The following is a 16718-nucleotide window of genomic DNA, read 5'->3' as shown; positions in this document are numbered from 1 at the left end:
TATCCTGCATGAAAATGATGTTTGCATATTAAATCTGGACACTAAACAGGATCAAGTAAAAAAAATAAATGAATTTTTGATGAGTTCAGAAATGGAAAGGCCAAAATCAATCTAGTATCACTTTTCGCTACTTAAAGGTCTACAACTCAACAACGATAAAAGTGAAAATTGAACTAGACTATCATTAGTCACATGTACAAGAAACAACATATCTAGATTTGAAAAGATTTCTTTAATGCATTTTCAAGTTATTGCATGGACAATGCTCTAAGTATCACTTTTCGCTACTTAAAGGTCTACAACTCAACAACGATAAAAGCTAATAAACTGCTTCGCTGAGCGCAGCTGGATACGCCCGCAGAGGTCCAACCCTGAACAGTTGGGGCAAAAATGGACACAATATTCAAGCTTGATACAGGTCTGAATTTGGATTGTAATTAAATATTTGACATATTATAGGTTTCTGAATAAATGTAGTCAAAGAACTTGAAATTGGTTATAAGATTTCTTGCTGTTGTGCAATACACTATGCTGTTGTGCAATACTTAGTAAATCTGTTGTCAGACTATAAACAAATAAAGTTCATTTCTTCTCAATGTCATATTTGAAATTTATGAAAATCAATAGGGAGATTACATCAATAGCTATAAATAATTCACCAAAGTTTCATGAGAATTGCTGAAAGCATTTTTGAGTTATTGTCTGAAAACTGGAAAATCCCCCCTTTTTTAATGAATAAAACCCCATAACTCGGAAATGTAAAATCTAAAATTTATAAAATTCTAAAGGGAGCTTACATCAATAGATATCAACAATTCATCAAAGTTTCATGAGAACTGCTGAAAGCATTTTTGAGTTATTATCCGAAAACTGGAAAATCCCCCTTTTTTTTATGAATAAAACCCTGTAACTTGGAAACGTAAAATCTAAAATTTATAAAAATCAAAAGGGAGCTCATGTCAATAGATATAAACAATTAACCAAAATTTCTTGCAATTTGGTGAAAGCATTCTTGAGTTATTGTCCAAAAACTGGAAAACCCCCCTTTTTTTAATGAATAAAACCCCATAACTCGGAAACGTAAAATCTAAAATTTATAAAAAATGAAAGGGAGCTCACGTCAATAGATATAAACAATTCACCAAAATTTTATGCAAATTGGTTTAAGCGTTTTTGAGTTAATGTCCGACGGACGGACGGACAGACGGACCATGGTATACCATAATACGTCCCGTAAACGGGCGTATAAAAAGTTGGTGGCTTTTTTTCAAATTGTTGATATAACACTAGTTTCAAAGCATCAACGAACTTGTATTGACTGTTTCATCGCATGTACTTTGTGAATTTTCTTACCATTTTTCTAAAAACGTTCAAGAACAGTTTAGGGAAGGCAACAGTTTAAAATTGAAATGATTTTAATGACTCAAAATGGTTAATTTCTCAGACATCGCTAACGTTTCTTTCGATTTTGAAGATGAAATCAAAACAGGAAGTTTTGCAACAATACTTAAAGTACTAGTAATTCCAGATTCATTTCCGGGATTCTTTTTGTTTATCAAATTGACAGGAAATCACCGGCTTTTTAATTTGATTACTTTTAAAAGTGTATGAATATAACAGATAATAGTTGCACTCGTTTAATTTGGCATGAAAACATTTTGCATTTTCCGAATTAAGTGTCTAATCTGCTGAAGACAATTTCACGCATGCGTATTACATAGTAAACTAGACATCATTGAGATGGGAGCCAACTTGGACCAACTTGAAAACTTAGCCCATAATCAAAAATCTAAACACAGGTTTAGATTCAGCTTATCAAAGAACCCCAAGAATTCAATTTTTGTTAAAATCAAACTAAGTTTAATTTTGGACCCTTTGGACCTTAATGTAGACCAATTTAAAAAACGGGACCCAAAATTAAAAATCTAAATACACGGTTAGATTTGGCATATCAAAGAACCCCAATAATTCAATTTTTGATGAAATAAAACAAGTTTAATTTGGGACCCTTTTGAACTCAATATGAACCAATTTGATAGCGGGGCCCACAAATAAAAAATCTAAATACATGGTTAGATTCAGCATATCAAAAGACCCCATATATTCAATTTTTGTTGAAATCAAACAAAGTTTAATTTTGGACCCCAATTTGGACCATCTTGAAAACTGGGCCCGTAATCAAAAATTTAAATACATGTTTAGATTCAGCATATCAAAGAACCCCATACATTCAATTTTTGTTAAAATCAAACTAAGTTTCATTTTGGACCCTTTGGACCTTAATGTAGACCAATTTGAAAACTGGACCCAAAATTAAAAATCTAAATACACGGTCAGATTTGGCATAACAAATAAATAAATGTGGTCAAAGATTTTACAAATCTAATGAGCCATACTGTGCAATTAAAGATTACTTCTTGAAATTTTTCAATATTTGAAATTTGAAAAAAAAAAAATATTTGAAGAATAATTCTTTTTAATTTCTGAAATCTGAAATGAGAAAAAATTGACCCCCACAATTTCTTTTTACCCCTCCCCCCCCCAAAAAATTCTTTCCCTCAAGATATGGTCATAATCTCAATTCAAATTTCCAATGGAATTTGCAACCATAATTACCCATTTAAATTTACCATAGTGCTAACTTAATCTATTTTATAATAGAATTTAAAATATGGTGTCAAATCTTTCATATGGATTTTTTTGTAAAAAAAAAAAGATGCAACATTAACAAATATTTTTACTGGTCTTCCTTCACTGTGTATCATCGCCACCGGAAATTGGGTACTAACGAAGCGGAGAGAAATGGAAAAAAAAAGAAACAAGGTAAGAATTCATTCAATTTAAAGCATTTCTACTGATTTGACGACGGTACCGCTTAAGAAATGATTTTCTGATATATAATTCTTTAAATTATTAGGCCGATAAGTACAAAATTAAGACAATATTTTGTGTTATACTCCAAAGCTTGCCACTTAGTACCTGAAAATTTCGAGGTCGATTGTCCTCTGTCGCCCCATTGGCAAGATATTCAACTGTTTTTCATTATTTTTCCAGACACGTTTTTAGATTATGATAGTGTAACATCATATTGACTGAAATCTGTTGTCATAAAGATTTTTTTAAAGAATATGGACCAAAACATTGTTTGTTTATTGTACGGCGAATTGCAGGACGTTGTACGGCGAATTGCAAAATAACAACTTTTGTCTGTACGGCGTCTTGCAATATATTGTAATTTAAAGATGAAATTAATCACTGTTTAGATAATATCAAGTGACGAAATTTTGGCTGTATCAAAGCTTTACCGGCTTACAAATATACAAAATAAACTACTTATCAAATAGTATAAAATATATGCCGTTAATTTCGTTCAGAAGTCGTCGTTGCGTACCTCTATTTGACTATTTAAATATCAAATATAAGTCGAAGATGCTAGCTTTTGTGAATTGTATTAATAAGTATATAATATTAAGATGACAACCAAAAAAACTTCATACAAGGTCATCTTTATTCTCAAGTAGAAAGTTTATATAAATAGTTTATGCCGTAGCCACAGCCGGATTTGTATCCCTTGTATCGGATTCTTCTTTCATTCTTTTCAAAAATGATTAATCTAAGGTTAATATTTTTTTTTAATTTAAACAGTGTTAGCCACCGAGCTTGTTCATTTCTTACTATATAGAGATGAAGTTTTTTTTTAGAAAATTAATGTTCTTTATTCTAATATATTGGCTGTATCTGCCTTTTACAAATAAGACAATAACATTAATTGAAAAAGGAGACATGGAACGGTTTTCACTGAGAGGACTTTCAAACAAAGTCCAAATGAAATAGATTTGACCAACTATACACTTCACAATGAACAAAACCCATACCGTATCAAAATTGCCTGATTTATGAAAAATCATAAACAAATATGTCAGGCAGCAACTTACGACAGCCGCTATATTACATGTTCCTGACCAGGGACAGACACATATATATTGAGGCGGACTTAAACATGTTTGTGAGCACTCAAACCTCCCTTAATATGGTGCCGTGGTGTAGCAATACAACATTTTTTTTTGGCAGAGAATGATCATTCATTCGTATTTCATTTTATCTGAAAGTTGAAAGAGAATTCATTCACTTAATGGTTCTAAATATTTAATGCGGAAAAATTCTCCTGCCATTACCTCCTTCCTTCCCTCCACCCACAACCCATCCCCGAAATGTTCATCACTTATATGCAAATGCTGACTAATGTTGTATGGTTAAAACATTTGGTTGAGGCAATCTAAAGTTTGAGAACAGAAACGACAGCTTTAGCTTTTTTCATTTATAAAAGGGCATAACTCAAGAACAGTAACAGTGACGCTACCCAATTTATAACTTGATCTGTGTTTTGTGGTGATAAGCATTTCGTGTAAGTTTTAAAACATTTGTTTAAGGCATACTAAAGTTAGAGAACGGAAACCAATTATTGGGACTTTCTGGACGGACGGGAGAGACGGATCGGACGGACATGGGTAACATAAACGTTACGTCAGGGCAGAACAACAGGTCAGTAAAACAGTGACATGCCTTTCCGAAAGTTACAACATTTGCCAGCTTTTGTATATGCCGTATTCATATTGTATACATCAGGTATGTAAAAGATGTAATAGGACTGTGTTCAAGCCTTATATTGTGTATACATCTTAAATGGTGTCAAGCGAATTGTATTTTTATCAAATGCATAATTAGATATTTGAACTTAATACTTTATTTTCTTTAAAAAGACGGCAAATAAATATTTTGAAATTAGCAAGTTGCCATACAGTTGAAAAGTTGCCATACAGTAAATTTGTCAACATGAGCAAGTTGCCGTACCCTAGACTTTATTTTTTATGGTCTATATTCTTTAAAAACGTTCATTTTGACAACAAATTTCAGTAAATATGATACCACACTATAATAATCTAAAAACGTGTCTGGAAAAATAATGAAAAACAGTTGAATATCTTGCCAATGGGGCGACAGAGGACGATCGACCTCGAAATGTTCAGGTACTAAGTGGCAAGTTCTTGAGTATAACACAAAATCTTGTCTTAATTTTGTACTTATCGGCTTAATAATTTAAAGAATTATATATCAGAAAATCATTTCTTAAGCGGGTACCGTCGTCAAATCAGTAGAAATGCTTTAAATTGAATGAATTCTTACCTTGTTTACTTTTTTTTCCATTTCTCTCCGCTTCGTTAGTACCCAATTTCCGGTGGCGATGATACACAGTGTCCTTTATAAATATGCATTTCTTTAAACATAATTTAAAAGCAGTGTAAAGGAAGTAATCAAAACGTTGTATGTGGACTACCTCCCTTACACTGTTTTAAATTGTCTTAATTGTTCATTAACCATTACTTTATACATAACTTAAAAGCAGTGTAAGGGAGATAATTCAAATGATGTATTTGATTTATCTCCCTTACACTGCTTTAAATTATGTTTTGTACTAAAGTATTTGTCCATATAAAAATGCTTGTTTTTTTCCCATTTTTGGCCCTTAATTCTTAAAAATTTTAGGCAATTACCCCCAAAATCAATCCCACCATTCCCTTTGTGATATGGAACTTTGTGGTACAATGTCAAAGAGATCCATACACTAACACACAAGTTATGTCTGGAAGTTACAAAAATGCTTATTTTTAGCCCCTTTTTGGCCCCTAATTCCTTAACTGTTGGTACCATAACCCACAAAATCAATCCCAACCTTCCTTTTGTGGTATTGAACCTTATGGTAAAATTTCATAGAGATCCTTACACTTACACACAAGTTATTGTCATGAAACTAGAAAAACACGTTTTTTTTTCCTTTTTTGGCCCCTAATTCCTAAAATTTGGAGGCAATTACCCCCAAAATCAATCCCAGCATTCCCTTTGTGATATGGAACCTTGTGGTTCAATGTCAAAGAGATCCATACACTAACACACAAGTTATGTCTGGAAGTTACAATAAAATGCTCCGCTGGGGCGCAGCTTGATACGACTGCAGAGGTCGAACCCTGAACAGTTGGGGCAAGTATGGACACAACATTCAAGCTTGATACAGCACTGAATTTGGATTGTAATTAAATATTTGACACAGCATAGGTTTCTGACACAGAATGAATGTGGTCTAAGAACTTAAAAAATTTTAATTTACCTACTGTGGATTCATTTATTTTCGTGGGTACCAATTTTCGTGGATTAAGGAAAACGTACATGTTCGTGGATATCTAATTTCGTGGTTTTGCAGAAGTCTGCATACAAGCCTATAGAACATTTGTTATTCGTTGAACATTTAATTTCGTGGTTGACCTGTTCCCACAAAATCCACGAAAATAAGTATCCAACGAATAATAATGAATCCACAGTATTCAAACCATATCATTATTATTTGCTTTTATATATAAATCAGAAATAACCAATTTAAAATGGAAAATTTAAAAGAAAAAAAAAGGAAAAAAAAATCCCCCCCAAATTTTTTGAACCCCCTTATGATTCATCACCCCCCAAACTCAATCCCAGCCTTCCCTTTGTGGTATGGTACCTTGCAGTACAATTTCAGAGAGATCCATACACTTGAACACAAGTTATTGTCTGGAAACTAGAAAAATGCTTATTTTTGGCCCCTTTTTGGTCCCTTTTTCCTAAACGTTTTGGGCAATTACCCCCAAACTCAATTCCAGCTTTCCCTTTGTGATATCAAACCTTGTTGTACAATTTCATAAAGATCCATACACTTACACACAAGTTATTGTCATGAAACTAGAAAAATGCTTGTTTTTTGCCCCTTTTCGGCCCCTTATTCCTAAAATTTGGAGGCAATTACCCCTAAAATCAATCATAGCATTCCCTTTGTGATATGGAACCTTGTGGTACAATGTCAGAGAGATCCATACACTTACACACAAGTTATTGTCATGAAACTAGAAAAATGCTTGTTTTTTGCCCCTTTTTAGCCCTAATTCCTAAAATTTGGAGGCAATTACCCCCAAAATCAATCCCAGCATTCCCTTTGTGATATGGAACCTTGTGGTACAATGTCAGAGAGATCCATACACTTACATACAAGTTAATTCCTTAACTGTTGGTACCATAACCCCCAAAATCAATCCCAACCATCCTTTTGTGGTATTGAACCTTATGGTAAAATTTCATAGAGATCCATTCACTTAAACTAAAGCTAGAGTGCGAAAACCGAGTGTCTTCGGAAGACAACGACACCGGACGACGACGACGCCAACGTCATACCAATATACGACCACAAAATTTTTTTGCGGTTGTATAAAAATGACATACAAAATCAGGGCTAAAATTAATATTCCTTAATCAGCATTTTTAAATAGTAACTTCTAAAAATAAATTGACAGCTAATCACCTCAAGACAATACAACATTTCTTTATACATAATTCAAAAGCAAAGTAAACATAACATTGTACCCAACCCCCCAAAGCCAATCCTAACCATCCCCTTGTGGTATAGAAACTTGTGGTATAATTTCAGAGAGATCCATACACCGTTCCACAAGTTATTGTCTGGAAACTAGAAAAATGCTTATATGGGCCCCTTTTTGGCACTTAATTCCTAAACTGTTATAACCCCCAAAATCAATCCCAACCTTCCTTTTGTGGTTATAAACCTTGTGTTTAAATTTCATAGATTACTATTGACATTTACTAAAGTTATTGTCCGGAAACCAAAAGTCTTTGGAGGATGCTGATGACGACGACGTGATACCAATATATATGACCGCAAATCGTATAAAAATTCTTTTCTTCAATGTTAAACTTTTTACAGGCCTCCATGAACTGAAGCTTTTACAGCTAATCATGTAAAACAATCAATGCCTGTATCTAGGACATCTGTTTATTTTTAGCAATATACTCTACCATTGAGTCATCTATTTTCCTAAGTGTCTCAAATTAAAGTGGAGGTACTTATAGTAATTGACAATAGCCCATTCTTTGCAATATACACCACTTGATTTCAATCACAATACAATTCAGATTATTCTTTTGAAAGCAGAATCTTAGCAGTGTTAGAAAATATCTTTAATTACCTCTTGACAGCCTTACAATTGCATGTATATTTTATTTTGATGAAGGATGCAATTATTTCTCCCACAAGTGCAATGAAGCATAGAACTATTATGTTTAAACTTGGTCATGCAGGAAATAACACCAGAATCAAAATGTGTTGTTTTTTTTTGTTTTTAGGAAATACAGGAAATTTCTACTTCAATTCCATCGTTATTTAGAATGGAAATATACAATGTATCTAATAGTTTCAACATTTATAATGAAGCAAGTTCTTTGATGTTGTCATAGTTATATATATTTCCCATCATGAACATGTTGATATTATTCTCAAGTACAATGTGTTTATCAACTACCATCTTTTATGACTACTACAGTTGATACTTTGTGTGTAAAAACGGCTGGGTACCCATTTCTTAATAAGCCAAAAAATTCCATTTCAAAATTAAATGTTCTGGTATGTATACATCAATACATTTTTTTCTGGCAATTGTGTATTGAAATACCTACCTTTATGATGATTAGGTGGACTATGTACTTTGCTGGCAACAGAACATGTATAGCACTGAGTGGCTGTCGGGTTTGGTGAATGACGATCATTGTCATTTGTCTACAACAGAAGTCAAATTATTTTAACAGGACTAAAATCCTATTTTAAGCTTAAGTTTATATATTAGTGCTTCTTACATGTACACAAATGTATTACAAACTCATTACAATAAATTTGTCAGTAATGAGAAAGCATATTTTTACATTCTTTGCAGTTTAAACATTTACACTAAAGATGTCATATCAATCTATAGCTACAGAAATGAAACTTCTCTGTCATAATGCATTTGCTATTTCAAGAAAAAAAGAGAACTTTTCGTTCAGGTATTTCTATAACAACAAAACAACAAATACTGCTACATACTGTACAGATACTCATGGGTAGTTTATGTCGTTAAACTCTGCTGTAATATTAACAAATACAATGTACATGTACTCATAAGCAGTTTAACACCAATATCCTACTTTCATTTGATGCCTTTAATTAAATTCAGAATAATAAAATTATGGGAAAGGTACATAAATGTAAATGTATCCACCATAATGACCATGACAACAGTCGTAGCTTTTCTCCAAAATTCATTTTGAATAAAAATATTAAGAAGGATGGCTACAGCTACCTCATGTATCAAAAAGCAGTTTGTTTTCATATAACAATTTTTCAATTCCGAAAAATTGTTCTGATAAAAAAAGTAATAATTAAAAGGCCTTTAAAGGGAAATGTTCTGAAAGAAACCAGGCAGATGACAATCAGTAAAACCTTTGTCATCCCTACTAGAGCAGGTATACATTATGTCAAGAAATCTATATAAATAAGTAGAAATAAATGAAGAATGTGTCCATGGGACACAGATGCCCATCTTGTAAATACATGTATACGGCAAATTCTGCAAATTGTCAATTTACAAAGAGATATAACTCAAGAATGGTGAAAGTGACGCCACGCTAATTCAAACTTGATCTGAGTTTGGTGGTAATAAGCATTATGTAAGTTTCATTACACTTGATTTTAGGCAAAATAAAGTTGGATTGCGGAAACGGCAAATTTGCCAATTTTCCCATTTATAAAGGGACATCACATGAGAATGGTGAAAGTGATGCCACTCAAATTAAAACTTGATCTGTGTTTGGTGGTAATACGCATTGTGTATAAGTTTTATAACATTTGGTTGAGGCAAACTTATGTTAGAGAACGGGAACTAATTTTGGGACGAACAGAGGTACAGACGGACAAGGTTAAAACTTAATTTGGGGCATAGAAATTTAAACCCTGATAATAGATACATAAAAGTAAAGACAGAAAGACTTTAATTCTGAACTTAATCATGAGGAATAAACCCCGCCACTTTACTTCACTGTCCGCTACATGTATGAACATAAATAGGGAACTCATAAAACTATTTTGTCTCTGGTGGGTTCTTGTCTCATTGGCAATCATACAACATCTTCTTACTTTTATATCTACTGGCTCTATATAAGAGAATACCCTGACCTCCCACCTTTTATTGTAATAAATAAATGGGGAATGTGTCCATGGGACACAGATGATGCCCCCGCTTGCATATAACGTTATAAATAACAAAACTCAAGAACTGCAAAAGTGACGCTACCAAAAGTTGTACTTGATCTTAGTTTTGAGGTAATAAGCATTGTGTATACGTTTCATAACATTTAGTTGAGGCAAACTTAAGTTAGAAAACGTAAACGAATATTTCAGCAATTTTTCCATTTGTAAAGGGGCATAACTCTAGAACAGTAAAAGTGACACCACCAAAATTCAAACTTGATTTGTGTTTTCAACTTTTGTGGTAATAAGCATAGCGTATAAGTTTCATAACATTTGGTTGAGGCAAACTAAAGTTAGAGAATGGAAACCAATTTTGGGACGTACGGACGGACAAGGGTAAAACTAAATTCCAGGTTTTTTTCAGGATTTCTCCAAGACAATCATCTATTTTCAAAGCTGGTTTCAAATAGCATAGATGAAGAATTGAGATAAGTAACTTTTGACAGTAAGACTTTATGTTGGGAACAGTTAGAAACTAATCAACTATGTACAAACCTCTAAAACTTTAATCATTGTCATTAATTTAAAAGTTCCTACTGTTTTGATCAAATATGAAAAAAATCATGACTTTACAACAATTCAAAGCAAGTAATTCTATATTTACGTGGAAGTGATAAGAAAATAACACAAGTTTCAAAAACATGCTACATGTACCAAACATATGAAATTGATTATTCCAGACTTTCTTTCTTGAATAAACTCCATTTTCTCAATTTTCAAGGCAGTTCATGATCAAACTTCAAAGCCCTGAATAACAGAAATTAATTCCATTTTTTTTTTCAATTTTTCAAGGATGTGTGCAAACCTGTACTTTACAATACATTTGATTACATGTATGAATGATTTATCCTATAAATCTTTTATCTTGAAACACAACTTATTATCTAATTTGATACAAATGAATCATTTTAAAATAGCTTTTTTATCTGACACACTTTCTAAACAGGATCAAATGATATAAAAATGGTGTATAATAAATTAAATACAACATATATATATACATACATATTAACAGCAATTATGTATGTCAGTTTGTTTTATGATGTATTTTTGCATCAGTTGTTGAGGGAACTGCAAAAGTCACAAACATTACATCTTTTTTTTCTATTCTTTTCCCAGATGTCAACATTTTATGTCAAAAGCATGTTAGACAAACATGACTTAAATGAGATACTTTAAAACAGGTTAATGGAGCTCCTCTTAAAACTTTCAGTTGGATCATATTATGTAATTCTTGTAATGGATAATCATACATGATGAACTTCACAATAGGATTATTTTGTACCTCTATGCACTATTTGTACAATGTAATTTATCATGTTTATAGAGATAACTATTTAAATGCATGTAGTGTTATGAATGTTGCAAGATGTTTTAAGTGAACTATTTTGATTATGTTCAATAATTAAATTCTGTTTGCCATGGACTCAGTTTTGATAGTCATAGACCAATCTGATTTCATTTTTAAGAATATTATGATGCCTTGTTGTTTGAGCTTTTTTAATAGTTTTTGGTCCTGTTTCATTCAATTATGTTTGCATGGTTGTTTGGATATGTTGTTGTTAGGGTTATTATAAACATATATTTCTTCCAGTGACCATTATATATATGATATCCATGCATGCATGACTTGTTTAAATGTGAATTTTACTTTTATTAAAGAACATTGTGGTGCATTGATGTGTAAAATTGCAGTTGGCTATTTGTCTCAACTTCATGAATTCAGGTTCATTGTTATTTTGATATAAGTTGCTGATATTTAGTTATAACTTTCTACCAGTGCTAGGGGCCTCGGTGGCCAAGTGGTCTAAGTAGTTCTACTACTGTAATCACTAGCCAGTCAACACTGAGGTTGTGAGTTCGAACCCTGCTCGTGCGGGTGCACTCGACTCCAATCTTAATTGACTAAGATTGTCAGTTTTCCTATCGAAGGTCAGTGGTTTTCTCTAGGCACTCCGGCTTCCTCCACCAATAAAAACTGGCTGCCACGAAATAGCCCAAAAGTGGCGCTTAAAAGTGGTGTTAAAACACCAACAATCAATCAATCAATCTACCAGTGCCTGTGAGTGAACTTATTCTTACATTGTGCATGTATGCACATGATGCATGGGGAATGAAGTACAATGTACATGTATTTCCATAAATTTGAATTGAATGATAGGAAGGACTTTATCTACATGTATCTAATATTTAATCAAATTTTTACCATATACACATGATAAATATTCCAACATAAAGAAGGAAACATACTGAATAGAGATCCTTACTGCATTGTACTAGAGTAGATATCAGTGATGAACAATACAAGGCTAAAATAAATAAAAATTGAAAAATAAATAAATGGAGAATGTGTCCATGGGACACAAATGATGCCATTGCCCCAGCTTGCATACATAGTGTGACGTTACATGTAACGTTATAAAGACACACAACTAGAGAACTGTAAAAGTGACGCCACCCAAATTTGAACTTGATCTGTGTTTTGTGGTAATAAGCATTGTGTATAAGTTTCATAACATTTGGTTGAGGCAAACTTAAGTTAGAGACAAACAAGGGTAACACTTACATTTTAATGCCCCCTTCTCTGCGGGAAGTCTAGGGGTCAGTATAACAAGTTTAATTTCGTTGATTTATGAAGATATTTGTCCACCTAGACCTCCAACATGTGGCAGCAAATGGAAATAAAATAAGATCTTACTCAAATTACATGTATGTCAATCAAAAACAATCTATTCCAATTTTTAATCCTTAAAATACTCTGATCCATATATTTATAAAGTTTACTACAGAAACTTTATGGAGAATAACCAATAAACATCTGTGATTCTTTTTACAAAAAATCTTATGATTGTACATGTAAGTTATACTGAAACGTTCCTGACTTACATTTTTGAGCCACTGCAACCTGTGGGACAGTATATTAGAGTCAACAGACAGACATGATTATAAACATGATAAAGGAAGGATCGACCTCTGACAACTGAAAACAAGTCTCAACCTTTTACCTCAAAAAGTACCCCCTCTTACGCACTAAAAATCAACAATTCTTGATATTTGGATACGACACAGTGTATGCATGGATAAAAATTTAACAATGGAAGAACTTTCACCAGGACAATAACCTGCACGTCATGATTGAAATTTGTTCTCCATATTTTGCTAGGAATAGTGAATAGACTGACATACATGTATTGTTTATGATGTTTTGTTATCATGGGTTATAGAATAACATGAATAACCAATATTATCATTATTTGCTATCTATAACAATTTCAATATCAAGCCAGACTTTTCTTGGTAATGGATGACCACAATTCAGCTGCTCTGTTAAAGTCAGTCATTTAAAGTTAAAGAGTTCCACTCCCTGGGTTGAACCATCAAGAGATTGTTCAACTCCTGTGACCATCTGTTCCTGGCACTAGTTCCTATACTGTTGAGTACACCTATAGTCACCTAGCATTCATTATACATTTTTGTTGTCCTTAAAATTTGTTGAGAACTAATGTCCTGAGATTATTTGAATATTAATCATAACTACCACTTAAGCTTGAAAATCATCATAACTTCAGTAATGTATTATCCTGTCTGGTGTGTCTACATTGTATTTGTACATTTTCATATCTTGCATTTTGAATATTTTTCATTGGGATAAAATAAAAACTTTTGAATTGGAAAAAATTCAATGTATTTTCAACAGTTGCACTACCGTAGAAAGGCTTTTATAGTCTGCGGTTTTATTCTCCAAAATTGGACCTTCCAGACGGGGTGCGGACTATAGAGTACAATAAGCAAGAAATAAGAGAAAAATTTCAATTTCGCGGGCGAGGTGGTTTGTTTACGTTCCGCCATCTTTGTTATTTATATTGTAGAGGGCGCTCTTATCATTTTTCAAACTAATAATTTTAACTCATCCATATTAATAAGTTATTTCTATTCAATATCAAATTAATACTGATAAATATAAAAACTAAACCTTTCATTACAAATTTCTCGTTTCTTTTCAATGCATTGGTTGAAATAAACTGGTATCTGTTTGATTGAAACGATACAAACATAGTCAAAAAGACAACCGTAAACCAGCTTAGAATTTGTAAACTACAAAACGTAATCGGTTATTGTTCGTTCCGTTTTGGTGTTTCATACTGACTAATATGGTTTGTATTAGCTTAAGACCCTTCAAACATTAATGTGATAGATATATTAAAGACTGTTTTACAAAAGGATGGAACTGTTTTACTTTCAAAGTCGTATTATAGTGATATCTGTTATGTACGAATTTCGACTCTCACCGGTTAATTTCTTCTTTTACACATGCTTTTTAAACTTCCTGTTTAAACATACACAAGTTTCGAAATTGTTTTTTAAGTGAATTAAACTTATTTTAACAATCATGAAGCGTTCTAGAATCATTTACAAGCAGTTTCAGCTTCTGTTTGATGATGGAAAACAGGTTTTTCCAAGAAAATACTGCAAACGACCGCACAGGATTTGAAATTACCGGAGTTTCATTAGACCTTTTCTAACAGTTACAAAAAGTTTTTTTACCTAAAATTTCGTGGGGAGAAGGGGGTGCGGACTATGTACCAGTGCGAACTATACAAGCCTTTCTACGGTAAATTACTGTATATGTTAAACAATGTCAAACTGGTTCATATATTGTTCTTCCTCTAGCAGGTAACCAAATCCAAACAGGATATTGAAAATACAACCAACCATGTATAAAAACATAATATACAGCTATGTGTACATATAACATGTACAATGTACATGTATACATCTACAATGTATAAAGTCTACATGTACCACTGATGTAGATTAGGGTTTAAAAAGTTTCATGGCAAATTTATTTCCCTACATGTAGATGGTAGTATTCAATGTACATGTATAACCACAATGTACAATGTACAAATGTACATTGTGCTCTTATAGCCTTAATTATATATAAGCGACAACTGTAATTAGCACAATATATACATTGTGTGTACATGTACTGTTTGATAAAATGTGGTTAATTCACAATTATAGGTCTTAGAAAATTTAGAGGAAACCATGCTACATTTGTGTCACTCCACATTAAATTGCTTTTGATGGACTCTTCTGTATTTTCTGAGGATACTTTATCATGTTTATAATGTATTTAGTTTAGTATAAACAAACTAAGACCAATCAAAACAAACCAGTTTCTAAATTGAGGGAACTAATTGTACCTAAAATTTATTTGACAACTAAACCCACCCCCACCCCCACCTTAGTTAATTGCTGTAAAAAAAAACTTGAAATGTTTGGTTTAGAAAAGGCAGTGGCGGAGTGAGTGGGACGAAGAGGGCGTATCCTTCCCCTTTCATTGGAAAACATATAGTTTTTTAGCGTAAAATTGACCAAAATTTTCCTCCTTGCTACTTTCTGCAGTTTACATTCCATTTTCAGGAATTATGCCCACCCCCTTTTCAAAAATCCTGGATCCTTCCCTGAAAGGTCTAATACACTTTCACACTGAAGACCTGCCCACCTTCTACATTTTGCCTGCTTCATTATATATATATAATGTATGTAGTGTGCTTGTTTGACAGGTGTACATTATATAATTTAGATGAAGTGTAGAAATGTCAGAAACATTTGAGTCATGTGAGAACAAAGTAAAGCAGAGGACTCAAGGTGAGAGGCTGAAGTGAAACCATTATGCCTTTTGGCTAAACATGTTGAAATCATTATGTACCTTAGCATAGATGTTGTGCAACTGTTGTTCTACTTTCTTGTAATACTCTGTAAAAACAGTTCTTTGGTGAAAAGTAAAAGCTGGGTGATACTTTGCCATTGTTAGCACCAATAAAATAATATCAATAGTTTTCTTGTCTGTTGAATTAGAAATGTGAAATGCACTTTTAGAATTTTCCTCCAATAAGCTAAAAATAATGTTTGCACATGGAGTGTTCACTGAATGTAAAAGCGATAGATTAAATGCCATCCCTTCGATTAACGTTTTTTCGTCAACATTTCTATATTTCTTCAATTCGGTCTGATTGTTTGCTTTATTTTCATGTTCCCTGAGGTGATTAAAATCCTTTTTGGCCAGATCCTCGACAACAGAACCTATAAACCTCAACTCCGGAGGCAGACACATTCGCAACATTCCATAAATGTAGTCTATTCGTAGGTGGGGACTAAGGCTTCCGAATTTGGCACAGAGTTCATCTAATTCCTTACACACCATTGTGATGTGTGGAACAATTTTCCTGTTCAGGGAATCGCTATAAAGTTAAAATATTCATCTGTCTGAAGACAGATTCGCCATTGACATGATTAGACCTACATCCGGGAATCCTTGAGGTTAGCCAATAAGTTTTGGTAAATCCATTCTTTTCCATGACATATATTTGATTAAAACGATACATTTAATTCTCTTTCTGTAAAAAAATACTTTAGGTTGCATAGTATATTCAAAATATTTCACAAAGAATTGCAAAATAAAGGAAACATAATTTATTGCATTGGAATGACTCGTGATGTACAACATGTAATTTTGTGTTATTAAATCGTGTTGTCTCAAATGTTTCAATATATT

At 32.7% G+C, this 16718-nt stretch overlaps 1 protein-coding gene across 2 annotated transcripts in view; it reads right to left on the bottom strand.

Annotated features, from left to right (window-relative positions):
- LOC127702670 (zinc finger CCHC domain-containing protein 14-like) overlaps positions 1-16465 on the bottom strand; it is a 43368-nt gene extending 26903 nt beyond the window's left edge. For both annotated transcript variants that reach the window (XM_052206969.1, XM_052206970.1), the window contains exons 1-2: positions 15873-16465; positions 8551-8650 (exon numbers count right to left, since the gene is read on the bottom strand). In XM_052206969.1, the coding sequence (XP_052062929.1) occupies positions 8551-8650; positions 15873-16367 (595 nt within the window). In that variant the 5' untranslated portion in view covers positions 16368-16465. The remainder of the gene's footprint in view (positions 1-8550; positions 8651-15872) is intronic.
- Between the last annotated feature and the right edge of the window lie 253 nt (positions 16466-16718).

This window comes from Mytilus californianus, unplaced genomic scaffold (genome assembly GCF_021869535.1).
Source record: "Mytilus californianus isolate M0D057914Y unplaced genomic scaffold, xbMytCali1.0.p SCAF_5, whole genome shotgun sequence".
NCBI classification, from domain to species: domain Eukaryota; kingdom Metazoa; phylum Mollusca; class Bivalvia; order Mytilida; family Mytilidae; genus Mytilus; species Mytilus californianus.
Note: the sequence above shows the minus strand (reverse complement) of the source record. Positions and strands in the feature narration are given on the sequence as shown.